At 38.6% G+C, this 27,558-nt stretch overlaps 1 protein-coding gene across 11 annotated transcripts in view; it reads right to left on the reverse strand.

Moving 5' to 3' along the window:
- CDC42BPA (CDC42 binding protein kinase alpha) overlaps positions 1 to 25,666 on the reverse strand; it is a 297,315-nt gene extending 271,649 nt beyond the window's left edge. For 10 of the 11 annotated variants that reach the window (XM_024976363.2, XM_059875458.1, XM_024976359.2 and 7 more), the window contains exon 1: positions 24,209 to 25,666. In XM_024976363.2, the coding sequence (XP_024832131.1) occupies positions 24,209 to 24,386 (178 nt within the window). In that variant the 5' untranslated portion in view covers positions 24,387 to 25,666. The remainder of the gene's footprint in view (positions 1 to 24,208) is intronic. The other variant, NM_001192937.2, reaches the window with a different exon arrangement.
- Between the last annotated feature and the right edge of the window lie 1,892 nt (positions 25,667 to 27,558).

A 27,558-nucleotide genomic window follows, 5' to 3' on the forward strand; every position in this document is an offset into this window, starting at 1 on the left:
AAATGATGTTTCATGAGCCATTGTAAAAATATCTACTAAGAGCTAATACAAATTTTGTCTTACCACTCTTTCTGCATGAAAAAATAATAGCAAACATATCTAAGAACCAAAAAGTAAGATCTATTTGTGATGAAAATGTTCGTAATACATTTACTTTCAAAATGCTTTACTAGTTTATTTTAAATAACTGTTGAACAATCCATAAACTCTTTCTTCTATAACAGGAAATGAATATAAAGTAATTAATGCTTTATCTTACCATATCAGATACGATGGTGTAGTTTGTCAGGTATTTAACAGTATGTCTTGATATTTTATAACCCAAAATGTTACAAGAATTACTTTGTCAAAAAAAAAAAAAAGATGTATTTACTTTTCTATATTTTATACTCAAAATGAAAAACTGAAGTTCAAGCAGTTCATGAGGTATGAACTAGTCATAATCCAGAAATTTATTTCCAAATAATTAATCTGAAACTTAGAATACAATATCTCATCAAAAGTGTTACAAATAATGGTTAGTTTTCCGGCCCACTTAAGTCTCTAAGTTTAAACCTAAGATTAAACAACTAATTATCAATTCTTCCATTCACCATCACTTTCAAGAGAGTGCCTGAACTTAATAGCACTGAAGATGTACTAATATTCTCAATCTATGATTCCTAAAGAAATACTAAATCGGTCCCTGAGTCTAGACTTCAAGGCAACATTTGGCTGAGCTCTCTTAAAAGACACCAAAGTTCTGCCAACTATTAGAAATCAGGCAGGCTGACCAAAGGATTCAATTCCCTGGCACACATCTCCAGGTGGAGATACATGGTCCAGTCAACACTCTCCCATCTATCCAGCTAAACACACAGCCCAACATGACCATGACAAAATTCTCCTGGTTTCTTACCTTAAACAGGGAGCAAAACAAACTGCCTCAACAGTACTAATGGAGGATCCAAACATTTTATAAAGATTAAGCTGACACTCTCCAGTATGAAGCTGTGATTCTTAAGCAGAAGTGCACATTAGAATCAATAGGGAAGCATTTTAAAAATTCACATACCATTTCCTCATCCTGAGTTAACGGAATCATAATCTCTGGAAGTGAGTTAAAAATCATATATATTTTGAAAAAGCCACACAAGTTATTTGGACGTATACCCTAAGTTGAGGCTTCCCTGCTGGCTCAGACAGTAAAGAATCTATCTGCAATGCAGGAGACCTAGGTTCAATCCCTGGGTCAGGAAGATCCCCTAGAGAAGAGAATGGCTACCCACTCCAGTATTCTTGCCTGGAGAATGCCATGGATAGAGGAGTCTGGCAGGCTACACACCAGAGGGTCCCAACACACAGACACAGACACACACACACACACACACACCCCTACCCTAAGTTAAGAACCACTGCTTTTGAGGACTTCAATAGCCACATATACCTATGAAAGAAAAACCAAAATTCACTTTCTTGGTTTCATCTATCTGCTCCTGAAATAGACCCAAATTCCATCCATCTAGTCCTAAAACAACTGGCCCAAAACCAAACCAGGTAGAGGAACCCCATTAAAAAGTCACAATGAAGGCGTTTCAGGATTTGGTGCTATTTTTCTTTAAGAGTGCCAGGTAATTCCATACAAATTCTATGCTCTAAGTCCCACATGCTCCTGTCACTACAAAGAGGATCATCTACCATGAAAATATCAACTGAGAATAAAAATCTAAGAAACTCCATCTTTGTCTCTGTTTCAGACTGGTATGAGAAAGGAGCAATCTTATTTTTGCACCGCTGCTGCCACTGCTGCTAAGTCACTTCAGTCGTGTCCGACTCTGCGCGACCCCATAGATGGCAGCCCACCAGGGTCCCCCATCCCTGGGATTCTCCAGGCAAGAACACTGAAGTAGGCTGCCATCTCCTTCTCCAATGCATGAAAGCTAGTCAAATGATTTTGGCACAGCCTAATTAAAACTACAGGCTTCCCTTGTAGTTCAGTCGGTAAAGAATCTGCCTGCAATGCAGGAAACCAGAGTTCAATCCCTGGGTTGGGAGGATCCCCTGGAGGAGGGCATGGCAACCCACTCCAGTATTCTTGCCGGGAGAATCCCATGGAGGGAGGAGCCTGGTGGGCTACAGTCCATGGGGTCACAAGAGTCAGACATGACTTAGCAACTAAACTACCATGATAAAACTGCAACATAGCCTGCTTCTGAGCAGCTGGATATAGATAGAGGGGGGTTAAAAAAACCCACAATCCTACTAGCTGATTAAACTTATCACCACATGTGTCACATGAACACAACATTCCTGACGATCTCAATACCTCTCGTTAGGATGGTCACTCTCCTATCCTCTAAAATCACTGCTTACTGTGCAGAAAAGAGGTGGCACTGCAGGCCTAAGGCTCCTATTCTTAGAAAGACCTGCTGGCAAGGCTGGTCCTTGCCTGAAGTCTGGGAACTCGGGTGTGGGAAGTGTCCCCTCAATCCTGACAGGAGTTAGTGGCTCCAATGTGCTTAAACTGTGTAAACAATATGGCTTAGGCTGAATGCTTGTGTTCTGGGCATCTGGAATTTTGTATGTGCTAGTCAGAGTGAGCCCATGTTACCAGGCTCCAAGGAAAACCTTGGGCAGTAACTTTGTAATGAGTTTTACTCATTAAACATTGTTGGTAGTCAACACTTCACACATGATGTCATAGTTCACTGTTGAAGGGATTAATAGCGTCTTAGGTCAACTATGGGAGAAGATTCTTGGAAGCTTCTGTTTGGTTTCCTCTGCCTTCGCCCCATGAGCTTTTTGTCTTTACTGATTTTGCTTTGCAGCTTTTTGTTACACTAACCATGACTATGACTACATGCTGAGTTCTGCGAATCCCACTAGTGAAGCACCTAACTGAGGGGTAATCTCAGAGACTCTGTCAAACACATCTCCTCTCTCCTTAAATTTCCAATAACTCCCACCTCTCTCAGCTGATTACTCTGTCTTAAATATTAATGAAATAATAGAAGCAATCAGAAGTGAACTCCTTTATCCTCCTACAACCCTGTAACTGTACCCTTGTGCTCTGCCTCTCTACTATATATTAAAAAAAAGTGCCCTGCTTCAATCAAAGACCAATCCCTGTATTAATTTTCCTCTTTCCTTAATCATAAATCTCTGTCTCCTCAGTGGATCACTTTTATCAACCATAGTTTTCCCCCATGCTTAAAAACCCTCCTGAATCCCATGTCTTGTCTAACTACCACCAAAATTCTTTGCCCCGCCATCACTGTGAAACCTCTGTAAAAAGTGTCCATACAATTGTCTATATACATACACATAAACACATATATGTGTGCTCATGTGTGTGTCTTCCACTTGGCTCCATTTTCTCATCGGACTCAATTTAGACTTGTGCCTGCATCCCAGCCACATTCACAACATGTGACAGTCCTTTCTTCTGAAGCTTTTCTTTTGACTTCCTGACATGTTCTCCTGGTTTCTTCTATCTCACTAGCCACTCTCCATTTCTGGCTCCTCTACTGCTCAAGCTTTAAATTCTGAATGCTTCCAGAGTCAGCCCTTAATCTTTTTCTTTTTCTTATCTACACATTAAAAATTCTCATCTAGTCCCATGGTTTTACCTATAAGCAGATGAATCTGAAGTTTCTATCTCCAGTCCTAACCTCCAAAACAACTACTGACTATTTCAAACGTGGCCAAAACAGAATTCTTAATTCTCACCCTACTCCACTTCTCAGGGGTAACAGTCCGACTTCCTAGATGACTCAGTGGCAAAGAATCCCCACCTGCTAATGCAGGAGATACAAAAGACGAAGGTTCAATCCCTGGGTTGGGAAGAGTCCCTGGCATAGGAAAAGGCAATCCACTCCAGTATTCTTGCCTGAACAGAGGAATCTGGTGAGCTACAGTCTATGGGGTCAAAAAGAGTCAGACACTACTGAACACAATGGCAGTACAACTGAGAAGCTGTGATTAAGAGTGTGAGCTCTAAAATCAGATTAAATGGTTTAGACCTTGACACCACCACTTAATACCCCAGTTTCCTCATCTATAATATAAGAATAACGCTACCTTCTTCATAAGGTTGTGATGATTATTATTAAATGGGATAATCCATGAAAACTGCTTAAACAGTACCTGGCACACAGTAAATAATCAATATTAGCTATTGTTATTCAGCTGGTTGCCCAGAGCAAAACCATGGGTCATTCCATGACTAATGATCTAAATTATGACCTAAAACACTCTGTCATGTCAAACTCTTCTTTTCTTTAGCATTCCTAGAAATATCTAAAGTAATCCTATTTATTTGCATGTTTATTTCCTGAATTCCCCCCAAATTTTGATATAAGTTTCACGATAGCAGAGACCCTGCCTGCCTTGGTAATTGCTGGATCTGCAGAAAATGATACCTACCGCATCCTTGATATGCCATAAATACTTGTTAAAATGAGTTAATGGGTGAACTCCAAAATCTTTCTATCATAACAAGAGACTACAAATCCTAAGGCTACTTATGCTTTGGTAGAAAGCAATTTCCAAGATTCCTTGCTTTAAAAACAAATACATATTCAATGGCTTCCTACTGTCCAGAGTCAAATTCAACTTATGCAGTAATACTTCTCAAATGGCCCCAGCCCACCATTCCAACTACATTTCCCACTATTCCCCGACTCTGCTACAAAGCACATGCCTTTGAGCTTTCCTGCTTCCATACTCTAGCTCCACTGTTCCCTTTCATCTAAAATGCCCTTCCTCCTACCTCTAATTCACAAAATGCTATTCTAAGGATCAGCTTAAATCAGCCAACATAACTGATCCTTTTTCATTCCCTACTCTCATCAAAAGTAATCCCTCTTGTGCCTCCTTTAATACATTTATATTCTACTTAATTCCTTGAGGGTAGGAACCACATACCATCCATCTTTATTGTTCCCATACTCTATTATACACATAATAATTCCCACACTCTATTATACATATAATATTTATTGTGTACAATAAATATTTATAAATTAACTTTAAACAGACCTTCTCCTAACCACACCATCTGGAGATATCACCAACAATAAAGATACACTGGAATTTATTTGTGTCAGAGATACAAGGAGAGCTGATTCTTAGTGTGACATATATAAAAAGACAATTAATAATCCAAGATTACTCATTTTGGTTGCCAAACCAGCACCACAAAACAAATTTTACAGGCATTCAGAGAGGAATAAGCCAACAAAAGATGTCATGGCTTATGCTCCAATTAAAAATAAATTAAAAAAAATGGAATGGCTGAGAAAAGTATCATTTTAATGATCATCTGCAATCTTGAAATTAAAATTTAATTGTATGTATTTATAATGCATCCTTTTCTCTGTTCTATACAGCAACACTGGCTCAGAATCCTTAAATCAAAACCACACATTAGAGAAGGCATTACTTAAAGGTGATCAGGGAAAAGGCAAAGAACACTGTAAAACTTTACTGTAGCACTAATAATGCCTAAAGAAATTGCTATAAACTGCTAAAAACCACAGTGCCAACTGCAGTAGAGACTGTTTGTGGTTTACCCAGAACCCAGCCACTCTTTCTAAACAGAATCCTAGTATTGTTAGCTATACTTCCCTCACATAGCCTATGTATCCTTAATAATCTCACCAAAGTAACCACTAATTCAAAAACAGACCTGTTTCCTCATTCTGGCCATTCAGACTGGAGGGGAGATTTTGGGGGTGTTTCTATGAAAGGCAGGCTTGTCCCTCTTGAAAGGGCCCTAGGAAGCCACTTCTCTCTGTCTCCGTCTCTCAATCGCTCTCTTCTCCCACTTAAACAAGGGATCATGTTGCTCCAGTGCCATCAGTACCACAGTCTCGAGGGAAAAGTGTTAAGAGAAGCCAATGCTACAGCCGTGGTGAGTACAAAGATACAATAATACAGAAATAATATAGAATACATTCTACAGAGAATAATAGAGGAAAAAAGATTATGATAATTCAGTCTTAATGATAACTAATATTGAGGGCGTACTGTGTGCCAGGCACTGTCTAGTACCATATGTGCAATATTTTAATCTTCACAACAACTCTGTGAATTATATATAATAACTATCACCACTTTTTGAGATGAAGAAACTGAGGAACAAAGAGGTTCATCAATACGCACCATCACTTTGTCATGTTAAGTGGAAAAAGGAGAATATAAAAATACCAGAAGTGTTTCCATGTAGAAAACTAAATGTGCATATAAAAAAAAAAAAAAACATAATAGGAAGGTACAAAATGACAAAAGCTGGTATGTCATAGTGGCAAATTTTTTTCTACTTTTTAAAAAATTGTAGTGGCCATTTATATATTAAGAACAAATAATTTTAAAGTGTAATTTATAAAACATATCTATAAATTCATCCCCTCAAACATTCCACTCAAAGAGAAACCAAATTAATATAATTGGAAAGGCGTATCAATTAAATTCAGATCTATAAAACCAAAAATCTCAAGTTAACCTCAACTTAAACAAAATAAAAACATATTTCTGTTTCAAACAAAAGAAGTCTGAAGGTAAACAGTCCAAGGCTGGTAGGGCAGTCTGACAAAGTTGTCAAGGGATTCAGGATGCTTTCACCTCCTACTACGTCATCCTTGGAGCATGGCCCTCATGCATCCATCCTTAAGGTTCAACCTTGGAAGATATCACCTGACATGTTCTCTGTATAGCAGAAGGGAGTAAGTGGGGAAAGTTCACCTTTTATTGAAGCTCCTGATAAAACATATCACTTTCACTTAATGTCTAATGTCCAAAACTAGTCCTGTGTCCAAACCTAACTGCAAAGAAAGCTGGAAAATACAGTCAACTGAATATTATTAAAGAAGGGGAGCCCCCCAAAACTCTAACAGCCTTTTTTAATAGAAATGGAAAAGCCAATCTTCAAATTCCTATGGAATTACAAGGGGCCCAGATTAATTAAAACAGTCTTGAGAAAGAAGAACAAAGTTGGAGGGCTCACTCCTCCAAATCTCAAACATATTACAAAACTATAGTAATCAAGGTTCTGTGATACTGACATAAGAACAGACCCACAGACCAATGGAATAGAACTGAAAAGTCCAGAAATAAACCCATACATTTATGGCCAACTGCTTTTTGAAAAGGGTTTAAAAGTTCATTTGATGGATAAAGAATAATCTCTTTAAGGAATTATGTTGGGAAAATTGGATTTCCACATCTAAAACAATGAAGTTAGACTTCTACTTCACACCATATACAGGAATTAACTCCAAGTGGATCAAATTAAAATAAGAGCTAAATTGCAACCCACTCCAGTATTCTTGCCTGAAGAATCCCATGGACAGCAGAGCCTGGTAGGCTACAGTCCATGGGGTCGCAAAGAGTTGGACACAACTGAGTGACTTCATTCACTCATTCACAAACTGTAAAACTCTAGCAAGAAAATATAGAGAAAAATCTTCATGATATTGGACTTGGCAATGACTTCTCGGATATGGCACCACAGGCAGAGGAAACAAAAGACAAAATAAATAAACTGGACTTTGTGAAAACAAAAAAACTCTGTGCATCAAAAGATAATTATCAACAGAGTGAAAAAAAGCAAAGCACAGAATGGGAGAAAATGTTTGCAAGTCATATATCTGATAAGAGCTTAATATTCAGAATACATACAGAAGAATTCTTCAGCTTCTTCAATACAGAACTCTTCAGTCTCAACAACAAAAAAACAAACAACTCAATTTAAAATACTGGCAAATGACCTGAATAGACACTTCTCTGAAGAAGATACGCAAATGGCCAATAAGTACATGAAAATCCGCCACTAATCATTTGGGAAAGGCAAATTAAAACTACAATGAGATACCCTTTCACACATACTAGAATGGATACAATAAAAAAATGTCAAGCTACCAAGTGTTGACAAAAATACACAGCAACTGAAACGTTAGTACATTGCTGGTAGGACTGTGCAATGGTACAACTGCTTTGGAAAGCAGTTTGGCAACTGCTCAAAAATGTTAAACACAGAATTACTATATGACCCAGAAATTCCACTCCTGGGTACACGTCCAAAAGAATTAAAAACAGGAAATCAAACAGATATCTATATACCAACATTTGATGCAGTATTATTCATGATAGCCACAAAGCAGAAACCACCCAAATGTTCACTGAAAGATGGATGGATAAAAAAATGTGGTTAATATACATACAATGGTATATTATTCAGCCTTAAATACAAATGAAACTGTGATATATGCTACAAAAAGGATGAATCTTGAAGACATTAAGTGAAATAAGCCAGATACGAAAGGATAAATACTGTATGATTCAACTTTTATGAAACATCCAGAATAGGCAAATTCATAGAGAAAGAAAATAGATTACAGGTTGCCAAGAGCTTGGGGGAGAAGAAAATGGAAAGTATTGCTTTATTAGTACACAGTTTCTGTTTGGGGTGATGAAAATTTTCAGAAATAGACAGCCGTAATGGTTACAAAACATTGTAAACATGTCACTGAATTATACATTTTCAAATGGTTAAAACAGAAATTTTTGACATATGTTTAGCCACCAAAAAACAACTGGTAAAAAAAAAAAAAGAACAAAGGGAGACAGGAAAATGGGGGAAACCAGAGAGATGACGGTGTTTTTCATTCATCTCAGAAACACATACATACACACGCACGTGCGCACACACACACACATACACACACTCTCTCATGTGTAGTAAGAATTTCAGGCAGCTACAATTTTCAAGGGTCCTTCCCTCCCCAGAGTTGTACCATGACTCCAAATTCAAATATATTTCCAAAGCACTGGTAACAAGGAGCATTTAGAGCACGTCCAAAACACGTACACAAACACAAAATAATCACAAGTTAAATTATAATCAAACAGCACCAGAATTCAACCACTGTAACTGCCTTTACTCACGCTGTATTCTTTATGTAGTAATAATCTAAAGTAACAACCTAATAACGTCTTTTTAGTTTTAATAATTTGGCTAAATATGTGAATAAACCAGATGGCATTCATATAGCCATATCTGCTATACCCTAAAAACTCCAAAGGAAAATTAATCAAAACTAAGCTGAGCTTTCTTTTTTTTTTTTTTTAAGCTGAGCTTTCTTTGGAAGAAAAGCTATAACAAACCTAAACAGCATATTAAAAAGCAGAGACATTACTTTACCGACAAAGGTCTGTCTAGTCAAAGCTATGGTTTTACCAGTAGTCATGTACGGGTATGAGAGCTGGACTATAAAGAAAGCTGAGTGCTCAAGAATTGATGCTTCTGAACTGTGGTGTTGGGAAAGACTCTTGAGGGTCCCTTGGACAGCAAGGAGATCAAACCAGTCAATCCTAAAGGAAATCAACCCAGAATATTCATAGGAAGGACTGATGCTAAAGCTGAAGCTCCAATACTTTGGCAACCTGATGTCAAGAGCCAACTCATTGGAAAAGACCCTGATGCTGGGAAATATTGAAGGCAGGAGGAAAAGTGGTCGACAGAGCATGAGATGGTTGGATGGCATCACCAACTCAATGGACATGAGTTTGAGCAAGTTCCAGGAGATAGTGAAGGACAGGGGGGTCTGGCATGCCGCATCCATGGGGTCGCAAAGAGTCAGACGCAACTGAGCGACTGAGCAACAAAGCTGAGCTAAACACACTGGTCATCTATAAAACTCCATATCCAATATGTTGGAATAGAGTCATATTTAAAGGCATGTAAATAAATACTAGTCTTTACATTTTGGAGGCTAGTATCTTTTAGAAATGGACAACCTTTAAAGCAGAAGAAATATAAACCAGGCGAAACAGTTAATCATAGTGAAAATCCTTCTGTGAAAGGACAGTAGTAAACTGAACTAGACATTTTCTTGGTATTTTTTCAGAAAGTTTTCCAAACTTTCAAAATGAGAAATTCTGACTCCAATATAATTTGAGTAACCTGCAGAGAATTTTAGGGGAAAAAAATTAGTCCAAACAGCCTTACCTGAAAATTCTTAGTATTGGGGCCTTTAAAAATCTAAATAATTTCTATTTCAAAAACTACATACTCTTACAAAAATCATCTTTGTATATTTCAGAATTGAAATGTAAATTAGATACTACTACAAAGGAAATATCACTATTGCTAGCGGAAAAATTCCTTCATTATTTCCAAATACCAGCTATACGACATCATTTCCTTTTACCTCTGTTTTTTAAAAATGGGTTGGTTGAAATTTTATTTTTTGTAGCATACCTAATTGAAAACAAAATGATACTAGGTTATTACAAATATTTCATTCTAACCCTGGGTAACTATTTTAAACTATGGATGCTACTATCTAGGAACTCTGGTTAGAGCTACTTTAAATTATTTTGATTCTAAGTAGAAGCATGGTATCCAGAAACTGAAAAATGATCACCAATTTAAGATTTAAATTTTAGTTTACAGCAATACTATTTTTAATATTTTCTTTTTCCCTTTTAGATGAAATGCAAGAATAAGCACACAATGTTTTAAGTATACAATCACCAACAAAATAAGTTACTAACAGTGTGGAAAACAGTAAAAATGACCTTCAACGACAGCAGTGCATTCAACAAAAAAATCAGGAGAATAATCTCTCATGTAAGGAAACAAAGTACTGAATAACTGTTTAGTCCTTTGAGCAGCTATAATAAATACCACAGATCTATTTCTTTTTTTTTTTCTAATTTTATTTTTTAAACTTTACATAATTGTATTAGTTTTGCCAAATATCAAAATGAATCCGCCACAGGTATACATGTGTTCCCCATCCCGAACCCTCCTCCCTCCTCCCTCCCCATACCATCCCTCTGGGCCGTCCCAGTGCACCAGCCCCAAGCATCCAGCATCGTGCATCGAACCTGGACTGGCAACTCGTTTCCTACATGATATTTTACATGTTTCATTGCCATTCTCCCAAATCTTCCCACCCTCTCCCTCTCCCACAGAGTCCATAAGACTGTTCTATACATCAGTGTCTCTTTTGCTGTCTCGTACACCGGGTTATTGTTACCATCTTTCTAAATTCCATATATATGCGTTAGTATACTGTATTTATGTTTTTCCTTCTGGCTTACTTCACTCTGTATAATAGGCTCCAGTTTCATCCACCTCATTAGAACTGATTCAAATGTATTCTTTTTAATGGCTGAGTAATACTCCATTGTGTATATGTACCACTGCTTTCTTATCCATGCATCTGCTGATGGACATCTAGGTTGCTTCCATGTCCTGGCTATTATAAACAGTGCTGCGATGAACATTGGGGTACACGTGTCTCTTTCCCTTCTGGTTTCCTCAGTGTGTATGCCCAGCAGTGGGGTTGCTGGATCATAAGGCAGTTCTATTTCCAGTTTTTTAAGAAATCTCCATACTGTTCTCCATAGTGGCTGTACTAGTTTGCATTCCCACCAACAGTGTAAGAGGGTTCCCTTTTCTCCACACCCTCTCCAGCATTTATTATTTGTAGACTTTTGGATCGCAGCCATTCTGACTGGTGTGAAATGGTACCTCATAGTGGTTTTGATTTGCATTTCTCTGATAATGAGTGATGTTGAGCATCTTTTCATGTGTTTGTTAGCCATCTGTATGTCTTCTTTGGAGAAATGTCTATTTAGTTCTTTGGCCCATTTTTTGATTGGGTCGTTTATTTTTCTGGAGTTGAGCTGTAGGAGTTGCTTGTATATTTTTGAGATTAGTTGTTTGTCGGTTGCTTCATTTGCTATTATTTTCTCCCATTCTGAAGGCTGTCTTTTCACCTTGCTAATAGTTTCCTTTGATGTGCAGAAGCTTTTAAGGTTAATTAGGTCCTATTTGTTTATTTTTGCTTTTATTTCCAATATTCTGGGAGGTGGGTCATAGAGGATCCTGCTGTGATGTATGTCGGAGATCTATTTCTTAAATTCTGGAAGTCAGAACTCCAAGGTGCCAGCACAGTTGCTTTCTGTGTCCACACACAGTGGAAGGGTTCGCAAGCTCTCTGGGGCCTCTTTTATTATAAAGGAACGAATAATCCCATTCAGAGAGGTTCCACAAAGGCCTCACTTCCTAATGTCATCATCTTTAGAGGTTTGGATTTTAACATATGAATCCTGGAGGGACACTAACATTCAGAACACAGCAGCAATTCAATAGTAATTTGTTTTAGAGTGTGTTTTTCAAGTATCCTAGAGTTCAAATTAAAAAAGGAAATCATCCCCTAAAACCTGACCCAGGAGTAGTTAGAAAACAGTCCAGTTTCCCACTAAGTCCTACTGCTCAGCAACTACCTGAAACAAACTTCTCACAACCCAGCCCTAAAACAGATATGAAAAGGATAACTCAAATTATTTAGGTTTAAAAAAATTTTCTCTGTGGAATATTAAATTTTATTTCAAAAAGAGATTTAATCTGATTTCATATGAGGCATTTCCTTGCATTTACAAGGTCCAACAGGAATTTCAGAAGACTCAAGAGAGGCTGTAAGCTTAGTTGCTCAGTTGTATTTGACTCTTTGTGACACCATGGACTGTAGCCCATCAGGCTCCTCTATCCATGGGATTTTCCAGGCAAGAACACTGGAGTGGGTTGCCATTTTCTCCTCCAGGGCATCTTCCCAATCCAGGGATCGAACGCGCATCTCCTGCACTGGCAGGCAGGTTCTTAACCACTGAGCCACCAGGTAAGCCTACAAGAGAAGCTGAGTAATGTTAAAACAGAGCTATCCTGCAGCTGAGTATCTGACAAGCATTCTGATGTCTGTTGTCATAATACCTGGTGGCATACTACTTTATAGAAGTGATCATTTCATCCATCTTTCATATCATTTGTATAATTTAGTTTGTCTTTATTGATCTACTAGAGTTCTTTTGTTGTGTGTTCATTCCATAAACATTGAGTAATATGTGTGCCTTATGTAACTTCATTAATTACATAGAATTTACCCTACCTTTTCCTAAGATAAAGACTATATATAAAGTGCCATCTATAAGAACAGAGCAATCACTAAAGAAGAAAAAAGACTATCTGCTCAAAAATAAACTGATAAATTTTAAATCTCCTATTTACCATACCCAGTTTTGAGCTCCTCGGTTAAGGACTTAGAAAAAAATTTGAAAATGAGATTAATGAGGAAGGATTAAAGGAACAGGGACTACATAATTCTTCAAAAACTATTTTTTTTAAGTATTCATGTTTATTAGTTATTAATAAACACAAATTCAATTGCCCATTAAGGTTCAAGAAAACCACCAGGCCCCAGTAAGTACCTTCACCCTGACCAAAAGCCTTTCCCTTTCTATACCAACCTCCCAACACAGGTACAGCATAACCTTAGTTAAATTCATATTCACTGTTTCCATTCCTATGACATGATGTGTGACCATTTTCTACACAAATCTTTTTCTTAATAATTGCTTTCTCATTTGCTTCTTTTTCCAAGCAACTCTAAGCTCTCCCCAGATTTCTGAATCTCCTCTCAAGATATTCACTTACATCAGATTTTAAAGAAGTCTCTCTGGGAGATTTCTTTGCTGCCTCTATCCGGGCTGATTGACCTCTATGTTCCGTGCAATCACTCTGTATTCTCCCTCCACCATCATCCTAGGAAATCCTTTCTTCTCTCCCCTCTACTGGATCCTCTACTAGGAGATATCCTGTATTTTCTCATCTTAGTTTCCTCTCTCGTTTAGTTGGGGCTAAAGCATCCAACTCATCACAGTTTATCTATGTCTCTCCTGGTTTCAGCATAAGTCTATGTATTAAATTCCCTGCTGCTGCTAAGTCGCTTCAGTCGTGTCCAACTCTGTGCGACCCCACAGACGGCAGCCCACCAGCCTCCACCGTCCCTGGGATTCTCCAGGAAAGAACACTGGAGTGGGTTGCCATTTCCTTCTCCAATGCATGAAAGTGAAAAGTGAAAAAAAGTGAAGTCGCTCAGTTATGTCTGACTCTTCACGATCCCAGGGACTGCAGCCTACCAGGCTCCTCCGCCCATGGGAGTTTCCAGGCAAGAGTACTGGAGTGGGTTGCCATTGCCTTCTCCAAAGAAATTCCCTGGTTCCAGGTAAACCTGGATGGTGGGTTACCTTACTGGGAGTCCACGGGTTGCAGGCCAAACATTTTTTGAAGACTCGCAGCTCTTAACATGTCCTCATCCCGCCTTCACACCTGATTGAGAATACGGATGGCTACAGAATTCCAGTTTGGAAATCTTTTTCCTTCAGAATACTATCTTCTAGCTTCCAGGGTTGCTGCTGAGAATTCCAGAGCCTTTCTGATTCCTGATCCTTTGTATTGATTAGTTCTTTTCGGAAACTTTTTGAGTCTATTCTTTGTCCCCAGAGATCTGGAAATTCCACAGTGAACTGGCTGTAAATCTTGGTATGAATCTATTTCCACCCCTTGTGCTGTACTTGGTGGGGCCTCTCTGTCTAGAAACTCATGTCCTTCAATTCTAGACTATTTTCCTAGAGGTTCCTCCCCTCCGTCCTCCCAATTGGAATTTCTATTATTCGGACCTCTTAAACTGGTCCTCCAGTGTTCTTCTCTTCTATCTCCTCTCTTCTATCCCTTTGTGATTTTTGCTCTATTTTCCAAGAAACTCCTTCTGTTTTACCTTCCAGGTCTAGAACTGAGGTTTTAATTTTAGCTATCACGTTTAATTTCAAAGGATTTTTTTACTCACTTTTATTCCTTTTTAGGACATCCTGACTCACGACTTACTTCATGGTCCTTCTCTTATCTCTGAGAATATTGATAGCTTTTTTGAAATTATGCTTTCTCTGCAGACGCTGTTTCACGTAAGGTATTTTTTCCCCGTTTTTCTGTTCTTTGCAGTTATACTTATTTCCTTACAGGCTTTCTTCAGATACCTGACAATCCTTGGTTTTCTATTAGGTTTGAGAAAATGAAAGACCAATCAAAGCTCTGAAGCCCTGGGTGAAGCCCACTGATAATGAACTGCACTGACGTGTGATTGCCTAAGCCCTCTGCTGAGGAATCCCTGATATATCTATATCATAATCCTTGATTTTGGAGCTGGTCAGATGCTCCAGAGACACTTCTCTAACCTCCTGCCTTTGTGATAAAGGCCTAGTTGCCCACATTCTGCGAGTCAAGCAAAAGTAAATAAACATGTATTTACTCTCCTGTTTTCATGATGAAATGCCAATCCTAAACTATGCCTAACGTCACTCAACACAGAGAAGCTCTGTTTTACTGAAAATGAACATCCAGTCCTCGAGGAGGAAAGACAGGAGCCAGGTGGCAGAGGAGGAGAGGGGCACTAGAGCTCCTACTATTCACACAACACTTTCAATGGATCGTCCACATTTAGCTCCACCCCTACCTCAACTTTCACAGGTTCCTGACAATACCAACATCTAAGACTTTTGAGGATTCTGCCAAGTTAACAGGGATAGGCCCTGCTTTACACAATTAACGACTTAAGACCACGTTCTCAGATGTGCTAAGTCAGCAGTTATCACTCGTCTACCTGCTTTTTCAGCTTCCAATATTTCACAGTATCCTCCCGTTTTTGTCATCCTTGAAGACTCATGACTTTTTAAAAATTCCTTTACTGTAGTTTTAATGCGGTTGCAGAAGAAAATGCAACTAATTTGTGTGTTCAACTCATCATCACCAAACTATGCTGAATGTTGTGCAAATAAGGTTACACACTCAATGTAAGAAAGTTTTATCTTCAAAAACTAGAGATTATTTGCGTTTTACCTTATTCCTCTAAACAGTAACATCCTCTTCTCCTTACCTTACCCTGATTAAATACTTATAGACTGTCAACTGCTAAGGGAGGGGATGATAAACCACTACTTGTGAGAAATCTCTTTTGAAATAAAACAGGATACATCAGTGAGGAAAGAAATCCATAGAATACTAATAGCTTAAAAATAAGCAAGCAAAAGATCTGATTAGTAGAAGATTCAACACTTTATATATGAAACACAGTTTAGCAAACACTAGGGTATACTGTATTTTCTTAGTGCTTACTATCAGTCCACAACACGCATTTATGGGTGCTACATAATCTTTAGTCCACAAAACATCCTAAGTGAATGAATACCAATAATTTTTCAGGATTATTTTCATCTTCTGAGTTGAGGTCTAGAACTCTACCACTGATTTGCAGGTTGGAGCTTTATAAATATAAAAATAATTCATAACTACCCATTTCATAATATTTGCTGTAGGTGATGAAAATACAGATGAGCTCAATATTTACTGAAAAACAGTTATGTTAAAAACCACAAAATGTGACAATGCAAAATATCCTAAGAGAAGGAATAAGATGCTGTCTGCATAGTCAGACATCAGAAGGAAAGACACCTCTGATGCCAATATAATTCAATAAAACATTATCAGTAAGTTATGTTTGTCAACAGTAAAATAAAGTTATTTACATCCCTGTATAACTATACATGCCAACCAAACTTTCAAAACTAGCATTTTATCTTCCTTTATCATAAGGCCCAATAGAAACTCCAAACCAGAATGAGAAAAAAGACAACAAAATTTAATTATAAATCACCAGAAAAAGAAAATTCTAAACCAACCTTCAACCTTTTGGAAGAATAAGCTATTATTATTATCTCAATTTTCCACTGATGATAAAACAGACTTAGAGAAGTTAAGTAACTTGCTTAAATCAACCAGCCCATAACCAAGGGAGCCAGTCTGAAACCAAAGTCCCTGCTATTGTTTAGCATATAGGTTTAGAACAGAAATATTTCAGGGTGAGGTATTCCACTGTAGATCTTCACCATGGAAACTCTAAGTATTAAATTTAATTAGCCTTTTATCACTATGAATAGAACAAACTGAATAGATGTGTGTTTTTTTGTAGATTTAGTCTACAGTGATGTGTAAGCAATTTGAAATAAAAATCGAAATTTAACAAATGACTGCATGACTGAACTCATGTATTCTTAAAAGATTGTTTTCAACCACATAGGTAGGTATTTTCAAACTTAATTAGATCAGGGTTGAGAGGAATAGTGTTGATGAGGAAGAATTAAAGAGAAAAATTAATGTATGTCAGAAGTGAGTGGGAAAAAAGACTAATTGATCCTATAAGTTATTTATCTTTAAAATCAAGTCAAATTACTCTCCAGTATTATTATCTACCACTCTATACTCAGAATATAAGTCTACAGTAATCACAGAGTTCTACTTGCTCACAGTGCTGAAACAGCACCAATTATATATGGCTTCCTCTTTAATAAAAGTACTGTATATTCTGGCTTCTTTGCACTACACATAAATAGGTGCTGGCACTTGAAACCCATAGTTTCACAGATGCAAATAACAGAAAAGTTCCCACACTAATCCTAAAGTCTGAAACCAACAGCTTAGCAAAAACATTATAACCTTAGAAAAAACAGTACTTAAAACTATAATGAATCCTGAAATTGCATGTCCATGATCTTTTCCTCTGAAATATCACAAAGTAATGAAAATAACTAAAGCTGCAAAAAGATACGGTGAGAACTTCTGAATTTGTTGTGAATGCCTATAGGTGAATAGCAAGTTGATATGAGAGCAAGAAAAGGTCATAAATAGAGACCTATCAGTAATTCCTAGGACTTTAGACGCTAACAGCACTGATTCATTATTCTATTTAATTTCATTCTACTTTACAGGGTGCTTTTCCTGGACTGGATGCAAATGCTCACCAGCCTCACTCATGTCCTACTCCACCATGATTAAGCTTATCTTTCAGTTCTTGTGACTATCACACAGGAGACAAAAGTTCACAACCACTAAGTTAAAATCTTACTTATTCTGATTTGGATTTTCTCTCCAAACCATACCACATTCCAAATTTCCCCTCAAAATTAACTCTTTCTATCCCTGACACAAGGGACACCATGACTTCATACTGAAAGGGCATTTCCCAAAGGGTGTTCCATGGAATACTGGCTTTCATCCATCTTCCCCAAAACATAAAAAATTTCAGGATAACCCACAATATTTCTAACATTTAATTTTGTTCAAAATACTTTCCCATATTTATTTAGCCACATAAACCTTCTCCCCTCCAAAAGCACCTATTAATATCCCAGATTTCCAGAACTCACTTAAAAACTAGGGAGGGGGCTAGAGTAAAGAAACCCTAACTCCCAACAGAACAGCTCATGTGAGGAAGAATTAATGGGCAAATAGTGAGACTGGGAAGTGGAGAGCCAGGTCTTTGAGCCTCCTGTTAACCATGAGAGCCAAAGTGCTACTTTCCTACAGCAGCAGATAAAGAAGCACTAGAATGGGAGGAGGGGTACTGGCCAATAGAGGCTAATAGCTATTAATTAGAAGAAGTGGACAATGCAGAGGGGAAGTATGGAGCAACTAGCTGAGAAAAGCAATTCTGTTACTCTGGTCAGTATCAAAGGGGGATAAAGGAAATCCCCTGGATCTGGAAAGGAGTTTTATATGCAGTGATAACAAAAGACAGTCATTCATATGTCTGGGATGACCTGTATTTATAGTGCGGGTTAAAAAAAAAAAAAAAAAAACCTTTATGGAAAGAAGTTCTTGACTCAAGATACAGCAAAATCTGCTGAGCAATTCTTCGTATTAGCTACTGAAACTTGAAGGCAACCGCACTGGAAGTTTTGTGAGTAACAAGGGATGAGACCATGAGTAACAAGGGAACCAGCAAACCCTGCTCACCTGTATCTACTGTAACATGCATCTGGAGTAATGGGAAGGCATAAACAAAAACTACAGCCAATAACTGTAGGTCATATCCCTCATGTTTGACAAGTTATACAACTTTACAGTCAATGGTAGTCAACATCCAAGAGCCCAAAGTCAGAGAAGGAAAAACGTGAAAAGAAAGGAAATGAACCATCGAAGACAAAACAAATGAGTGAATTCACCTGTCCGTTAATTTCTAAATTAAAAGTACCCAGTTATTCACAAATCAGCCTGAAGTAGCAACCCAGGAAAACAGTATATTCACACTCATTATCTCATTTTTCCTCTCTCCTATTCTCCCTCCCTCCTTCCAAGTATCTTATCCCTATCTAAGTTCCTTTTCTTTAAATTCTTCAGTCTGTCCCTAATTTAAACACGTGTGCTTTTTGAAAAGGGCAACCATAATCTTTTCACTGTTAAACAGCCAACATGCTTTAGTATCATCTACCCTAGAATTCTAACTCTGCTCAATCCAATCTTCAGTAAACTATACAAGAAAACACAGGAATTCTGTATAACAATAGTTATTCTTTCAACACATGGCTACTTAGTATTTTCTATTCTAGTATATTTAATTTTTTAAATGCTAGCTGGACTTAGTAAACTGATTCTAAAACCTATCAAAACCAATAGGATGAAGTCAGCAATATATACAATATACTGGCAATAAGTGAACATGAAGAGAAAAGGTTTGGGGAGAATTTTCTTTACTACCATAGAAGAGGAGTACAATAAACTATTAATTTGCAACAAGCTCAGTTCTTTTACTTTAAAATAGCCTGGGCTTACTATCTAATATTAGTCAAGTCCCAGGAATTATTTCATAAAATTTCCAAAATTATTTCATAAAATTTCCAACATATTATGCTATTTGTGTTTACACCATTATGCTTAGGTATGCCCTACATTTTCATATGAAATAAGTTCCTAAAATTGTTATTGTTATTCTTGACATCCCTGTTCTCACTCATGGAGCAATATATCCTTTTGAAAAGAAAGAAATAGAAGAGAAGTGGAAATATAATAGCCACCACTTATGAACATGCTTCTATCATGTGCCAGCACTGTGTGAGAGCAAATAATTGTACTTATTATCACTCTTAGAAGAGACTAGATTATTAGGTGACTAGTATAAAGGAAACTACCCAACCTATATTTATGGTGACATTTATGATGATCCTAATTGAGGACTTGCTGCTGCTGCTGCTAAGTTGCTTCAGTCGTGTCTGACTCTGTGCGACCCCATAGACGGCGGCCCACCAGGCTCCCGTCCCTGGGATTCCCCAGGCAAGAACACTGGAGTGGGTTGCCATTTCCTTCTCCAATGCATGAAAGTGAAAAGTGAAAGTGAAGTCGCTCAGTCCTGTCCAACTCTTAGCAACCCCATGGACTGCAGCCCACCAGGCTCCTCCGTCCATTGGATTTTCCAGGCCAAGAGTACTGGAGTGGCGTGCCATTGCCTTCTCCGAATTGAGGACTTAAATAAACCTAATTATGTGTATTAAATGAACTTTTTGATAATTTGGTATGATTAATAAGCTTAGGAAAAGCTAACAATGAAGAACAGTATAAGTGAAAAACAAAGAAAAGAGTCAGATTTCTGTAATTAGGCCATCATCACCTCCCTACACATCAAAAAATGTGAATAAGCTTTAAAATTACTCTAATAAAATGAAAAGTTTAAACCACAGTACCTACTGATGTACTCTAGTAGCAAGTTTATTAACCATTCAGGCTATTTTGTGTGTGTACATACACTGAATAAACTATAAAATTACTGTTGTTAAAGGATAATTTATATGAAATATTGTAAACTCCAATATTCAGAAAGCATCAAAATACAGTTAGCCACATACAGTCTGGCTTTTTTTTTATTTGAGTAATATTTTCTTTACCCTATTTTTTAAGCAACTTGATTCAGAATTTCCTAAAATTTTAACTTTCCATTTCAAAGTAGAAGATAGCCAATTTAATGAATAACATATTCATTTAGTCACTATCAGCAAATTAGCTTATAATGTAAAAGCTATTTTTACAACTCTACTGTAGAGTTACACTACTGACATAAAAACTATTATTTTATAAACAAAACATATAAACCATAATCATTTTGACAAAAAATAAGGACAAAACAGAATCTTTCAAATCCTACTGTATATAACTGGAAAATATAAATTTGACAGTGATCTACGCGTTAAGGTATAAAAGCACTCTTATCCTCTTGCTCTATTGCTCAATGGCTTAGTCCCCTCTTCCTCTCTAGAGCTCTACTTACTCCCTCCTTGAGGCCATCAGCAGCAAATGCAAGGAGTGCTATCCAAAGACAAAATCTGACTTTGAACTGTCAGTTTTCTCATTGTCATGATGCTGTAATGAACAAAACATGAACAGTATCAATATAAACGAGAAATGGGTCATAACTAGGAATAAAGTGAAATGGATGGAAATGAAGCAAGTCAAATAGAATTTTGCTGATTCCATTTTTAAAAATAAGGCATATGAAGGGAGGAGTGTTTTGGGGGAGAATGGATGTAAGTACACATATGGTTCAGTTCCTTTGCTGTTAACCTGAAACCATTGTTAATCTGCTACACCCCAATACAAATTAAAAAGTTTTTAAAAAATAAAGATATTATCTAGATGGCACTTTCATTAATACAGACAGCCAAACACAAATATACAGCATGTATTAACAGAGTATTTACTACTGCTCTCCTGTTGCAAATATTGGGTCTTTTAAAACTCAAACTAAAAACTGTATCATTTAAGGCAAATCTAAATTATCAAATTTAACCCCAACAAACAAATTCTTTCAATCTCCATCACAGACCAAATAAATAATGTTAAAAAATTAAACTGAGGCCAATTCACTATCTGGAAACTTCCTTAATCTAACTGCTTTTTATATAATGTTAGGTAGTGAGAATAAAATAAGACATTTCCCAAAATGTGCAATCAAATTATACTTGAAGAACAACGGATCTATTTCAATAATTAAATGAGGAGACTTAAATTGTTAAATAACCCAATTTCTCAAATAACTTAAAAATAGTAAATACTACTACTCATGATGTACTTCTTGACAGCTTTTTCCATTCTTGTCTTCCTCCTTACCTAGACTTCTATGATTGGTACCTTCCACTTTCAAGACCTCAAACACCAACTTAAAAATGCCTGAGACTTAATCACTGCCTAGTCACAAAGCCTGGCTTCCCAGGTGGCTCAGGGGTAAAGAATCTGCCTGCTAAACAAGAGACACAAGTTCGATCCCTGGGTTAGGAAGATTCCCTGGAGAAGGGAATGGCAACTCACTCCAGTATTCTTGCCTGGGAAATCCCATGGACAGAGGAGCCTGGTGGGTTACAGCGCATGGGATCCCAAAAGAGTTCAACAGGACTTAGCTACTAAATAACAACAACAAAAGTTCTAAAGCCTACAAAATAAATCCTAAAAATTCTAGTCCCTTATTTCCTATTACAACAGGAGTGTACTTAAGAGACTGTATATATTATTTTTGTTACATCACACCAGACTTCTAAAAGGCAAAATATGAAGGATAATACCAAAACTCAGTTTATTTTATAATTGTGAAAAGTCCGTGTTTTAAAATTATTTAAAAATCTACTATATTATAAAAATAAAATGTATTTGGCCAAACACTTCTTTGACTTTTGGCTTATGTGGTTTAAATTAAATATATACAAACAAGTTTTTTTTAATATAGATAAAAGAAACAAGATCCAGGGAATCATATTTAGTGGAAAATGTATATAAATTTTTCTGATAATACAGCAAAATATCTCATAACATAAATGTAAATTCCTAACAACCAAAAGGCAATTGAGGATAGTTTTCTCTCTTATCATAATTTTTACATTTACAACTGGTACATACAAAGAGTTCTCCCATTATTTTACAGATGAGAAAGGATATTAAATGACAACCATAATCATAAACTAGAGTATTCCTATGGAACCATAATTTAAGAACTGAAACTCTAACTCAAAGTATCAGAATCTTTTCATTAAATTTTAAAAAGAACTAAAAAATTTCTAAATTTATGAAACATGAAGTATAAAACTACACAGGCTTTATAAAATATTTTGCTCTACATATAAAATTAAAGGACATATACTCACTAATCCAGTATCAAAGTCAAAACTGTCTCATTCTTAACACAGTGAGCTCTTGAAAGATGATTTAAAATTCTTACATTTCCAGTATGAGTTTACTAATCAGTTTCTCAAAATCATTCAATTCATGTCTTATACACACACACATATATATATTTAACCCTATGACATCAAGTTACTAGAAAATTCCTGATATTGACATATTGAATAATTAAAGTTATTATGTGCATGCAATCCTGAATAAGTGATTTACCTGGCAAATGAATTTTTAATAAATTTCAAGTCCAAAAAAGGGAATAATCACCAACTGACTTTTGGTTCAAAAAAAATAAAGCTTTACTTGGGAACAAAGACATTTTACTATAAAAACTTTCCAACAAACTCAAGTATCCTTATTCCATAGATACAAAATAACTTCTTTGGCTAATATCCTTCAAAAGTCAGTGTACCAATACAGATGCATTGGTATGTACTATATTAACAGTATGATGTGTGATGATGTATACTCTCCTCACAGTGAACTGGTGGATGTTGGAACTTGCTCACAGGTAACACTGGAAGCAGAACTTAAACCAAGACTTCAAGCTAAAGGTCTCATGGAGAATTTGCTCTCATCATTGATCTACTCCAATATCTATGTCTTCTAAATCACATCTAGATTTCGGAGAATGAAGATAAAAAATGAACCAGTTTAGGTCTGAATTAAATTTGGAGTGAATCTAACTCTCAGGCAGGCAGGAGTTGCTCCCAAACATTCTCTAGCAAATATTATCACAAAAATTTTAAACTATTTATGTCATCTTACAAACATGACAATTTTTGGCAAGTCCATGTTTAGTAATTTCCTTGCCTTGTACTATATAGAGATGTAATAAAACCCAGTGATGACCACCTTCAAGTTCCTGTTGATCTAAGATATTTTAAAACCTCCTCCCATTTCCAGAGTGACTTCCAAAGCCTAGGAAGGAATGTTTCCACTAATAAATACCTTTCCCTTGAATGCCTGTTAGACCACCACGCTTTAGGCAAAGTGAGCAATAATCCATTTCCGCCCGTCATAGAATTATTCAAAATTTGTCTGACCGAAAAAACTTAAGTTCTTCCCCTCAAGCTTCACATTAAATCAAGGCAACAACTGAGTACCATGCTTTCACTCTTGGGAAAATATTTACCGAAAACTACTGGAAAAAAAAACCCTTGAATTGGTGTCTACTCTTTTATTGTGTGTAAACATACATATTTAAATACATAATACATACACAACAGATATTATATGTTTATATACTTACTACAGAGTAGAGAGTTTATCACGGTAGCTCTCTATAACAAATCACAATGGCCAGCTAAAGAGTTTTTATTTTAAATACAAACTTACCCCATTCTAGGTATTCAAGAATGTTCTTCTCTCTTCTCAATGGAGAATTATTGCATTCATCGTAAAGGCAGATGAGGATATCCAGTAACGTTTCCACACTGAAGCACTGCCCATTGGTCTGAGCGGGCCCGTCCAAAATAAACTGCTCCAACTGCCTCAAACGCACTTCTCCAGACATGTTTGCTTCAATATCCGCTGGTTTTCCTTTCAATTACTAAAACGATTTTGAATATGATTACTGAAACCTAAATGTTAAAATGTGTGGTTTAAAAATAAACCACTTGTTATTCAAATAACTGTCATGCAATGCCGGTGCTGAATTCAACATCCAACACGCCAGTAACCTCACTTAACTGAAGCGTCTTCAATTCCGCACATATACATATACTTTTGAGGGAAAGTTACCATAAAATATATATTTAATACATTCTTAAAAGAATAATACAATTAAATCGTATATTTAAATAAAATAATTAAAAAGTACAGCGAACCAGTCAACACTTCTTTAGGAAAAAAAAAAAAGCTCTTCTTCATTCAAAATTCAACTCGTGCAACAGAATCCTGAAACGAATCCGGCTGCATCATTTATGAATTAAGTCCCGATCCGCATCAGCAATTCACTTCCAGGCAGAAGGAAAATCGAAAGGGGAGGAAAAAGCCAGAATGTATATAAGGGGGAGGGAAAACCAAAAATTCTGCTGCAAATCCTCCCAGCCACCACTTGGATAACGCATCAGAGGCAATTTCTCCAGCGGGAAAGGGAGGGGGCGAGGTCCCTGAAGCAGCCCCTCGGCTCGGAGCACGCCAAGTCTTCCCTGGAGGAGGCTTTTCCTTTCTCCTTCCGAAGTCCGTCTTTTTAAGGCTTTGCAGTTAGTCCTATTTCCAACCGATTCCGATGAAAACTCTTCATTTTTCTCCCCGCTTCTCCTAGGGGCCTGACTGACTGCGGGCGGCACTCGCCCCCGACTCCGGGAGCGGCGGCTACTTGGCGGCCAGAGCCCGCTCCATGTCGGTGGTCGCTGGGCCGCCGGCCTGGGCCGCGCCCGGCAGAGAACCGGGTCTCCCCCACAGCCGCACCGCGGCCGCCCGCCCGCCGACGCTCCCGATGCCCTGGCGAGGGGGTGCTTTTCTGGATTCAAAGGACACGGACGGCGGCAACTGCGGCGGCGAGGGCGCGGGCGGCTCCGGCAGCTAGATCTCCCCCTTCTTCACACCCCTGGCTTAAGGGCATCTTTCCCCGGCGAGGAGGGAAGCGGCCGAGGCGCAGGAGGAGGGGTTGGTGCCGCTGGTAAGGAGACCAGAGGCTGCCGCAGCCCGGCTCGCAGCCACTCCCTTCCTTTCCCTCCACCCCTCCCCCGCCTTCCCCGTTCTCTCGCGCTCGCGCCCTGGGCTCCGCGAGGCAGCTCCAGGGCCCACCGCACGCAGGCGGAGGCTGGCCGACGAGTCCAGATCCAATATGGCGGCCCCGGCCCCCGCCCCCCGACACGCGCGCGCCCGCCCTCTCTCGCCTCCCCGCCCCCGCCCCGCCCCCGCCCGAGTCCAGCCGGCCCGGCGGGGTCCGGTCCAGAGGCAGCGCAGAGCCGAGCCCGGGCCCTGGGGGGGGCGCGGGAGGGGGCCGGGGGCGCGGCGGCTGCGCCACCGCGAGGGGCGGGTGGGGACGCATCGGCCGGCGAGGCTGCCGCTGCCGCAACGTGGAATGCAGGGATACGGGAGGACTGAGGGAGGCCGCAGCGGCGGCGGCCGGTCTGGAGGTGGGAGGACCCGGGCGCGGGCTGGGAACTGCGCCACCGCCTCGCCGCTGTGTTCCCGGTCCTCGAGGCTTCTTGTACGGATCGCAGAGCGGGTCTTCCTCCTGGGCCTCGGAGGCACCACCTGACTGGCACGTTTGCTAAGGAGGCCCAGAAGCAGACGGCTTTAGGCTTCCGACAGATCTCTAAAAACAGTGCCCTTCTCAGCGCCTCTTACCTGCTCACCACCACCCGTCCCCCCCCCCACCCCAAATTCAGTTCTCACGCACTCCAAAGTAATAATTCCTTGGGTGTCTAATTACACCACTTCTTGTGTCACTTCCCAGGACGAATACAGTGACACACTTGTACGCGCTACCTGCAAGCCCTGAGTGCGAGAAAAACAGAATTCCCCATGTCTATTCCCAAAAGTTTCCCTACGGAGAGCACAGTGTTTTCTTCTCCGGAACTATTCTAGCTGCTGCCTGTTTATCCCCAGCCAAGGTTACCACCTACACGGGATTCAGCCAATGAAGGGGAGTCAAGACAGTTCACTATCCTCAAATCTCCATCCCCAGAGCGCGCTCGCGTGCGCGCGCACACACACGTAGCCCAGTGGCACAATGCAGAGACCTGGCAGCAAAGACGAGTCATTGAATAGGTAAGGCCTTTGATGCATTTAGGGCCTTTCAGGGATTTTTTTTTTTTTCACCCTGTTTAGGAGAGCGCTCTACAAATTTCTCATGGAAGAGGCCACATTTAAATGTGTCACTAAACTGGGTCACTGCATTTCTGTCTTTCCCTTTCAAAATGCCATCTCCTTTATAAAAACTTTCTCCAAAATACAGTTATTTTATATTCTTTCCTTGCATCCCTGAGGCAGTTATATTTTCTATGTTAATACGCACAATTGTGTTTTTTACATCTTACTAATATGGAAGAAGAAGAGAAGAGAAGGCGATGGCACCCCACTCCAGTACTCTTGCCTGGAAAATCCCATGGATGGAGGAGCCTGGTAGGCTGCAGTCCATGGGGTCCCCAAGAGTCGGATACGACTGAGCGACTTCCCTTTCACTTTTTACTTTTATGCATTGGAGAAGGAAATGACAACCCACTCCAGTGTTATTGCCTGGAGAATTCCAGGGACGGGGCAGGGGGGAGGGGGGAGGCACCTGGTGGGCTGCCATCTATGGGGTCGCACAGATTCGGACACGACTAAAGTGACTTAGCAGCAATATGGAAGCTAAGGAAGGTTTAGAAATGAAGGCTAAAATTAAGGATTCAAGATGCCGTCATTCAGAAGATATTGTGAATCTTTTGTTAATTCTACACTTGCCTGACTTCAATAAGGACAAAACATTTCCAATGTGCTCTTGACACATGATTGATACATAGGTTCAGACGAAAGATGGGTCATTATAGCCATTACAACTTTGTGTGTGTACGTATGTATTGATTAATTATAAAAGTAATAGAAAAACAAAAAGAAAAGGTTAATACACAAATAATATTTTCGTGTTTACTATTGAAGTCTTTCTCCTATGTATTTTAATAAAATTATGCATTAAAAAAAAGAAAGTTTTATAGCCTCCTGTTTTTACTTGTTGTTTAGTCACTAAATCG

The sequence above is a fragment of the Bos taurus genome, chromosome 16 (genome assembly GCF_002263795.3).
Source record: "Bos taurus isolate L1 Dominette 01449 registration number 42190680 breed Hereford chromosome 16, ARS-UCD2.0, whole genome shotgun sequence".
Taxonomy (NCBI): domain Eukaryota; kingdom Metazoa; phylum Chordata; class Mammalia; order Artiodactyla; family Bovidae; genus Bos; species Bos taurus.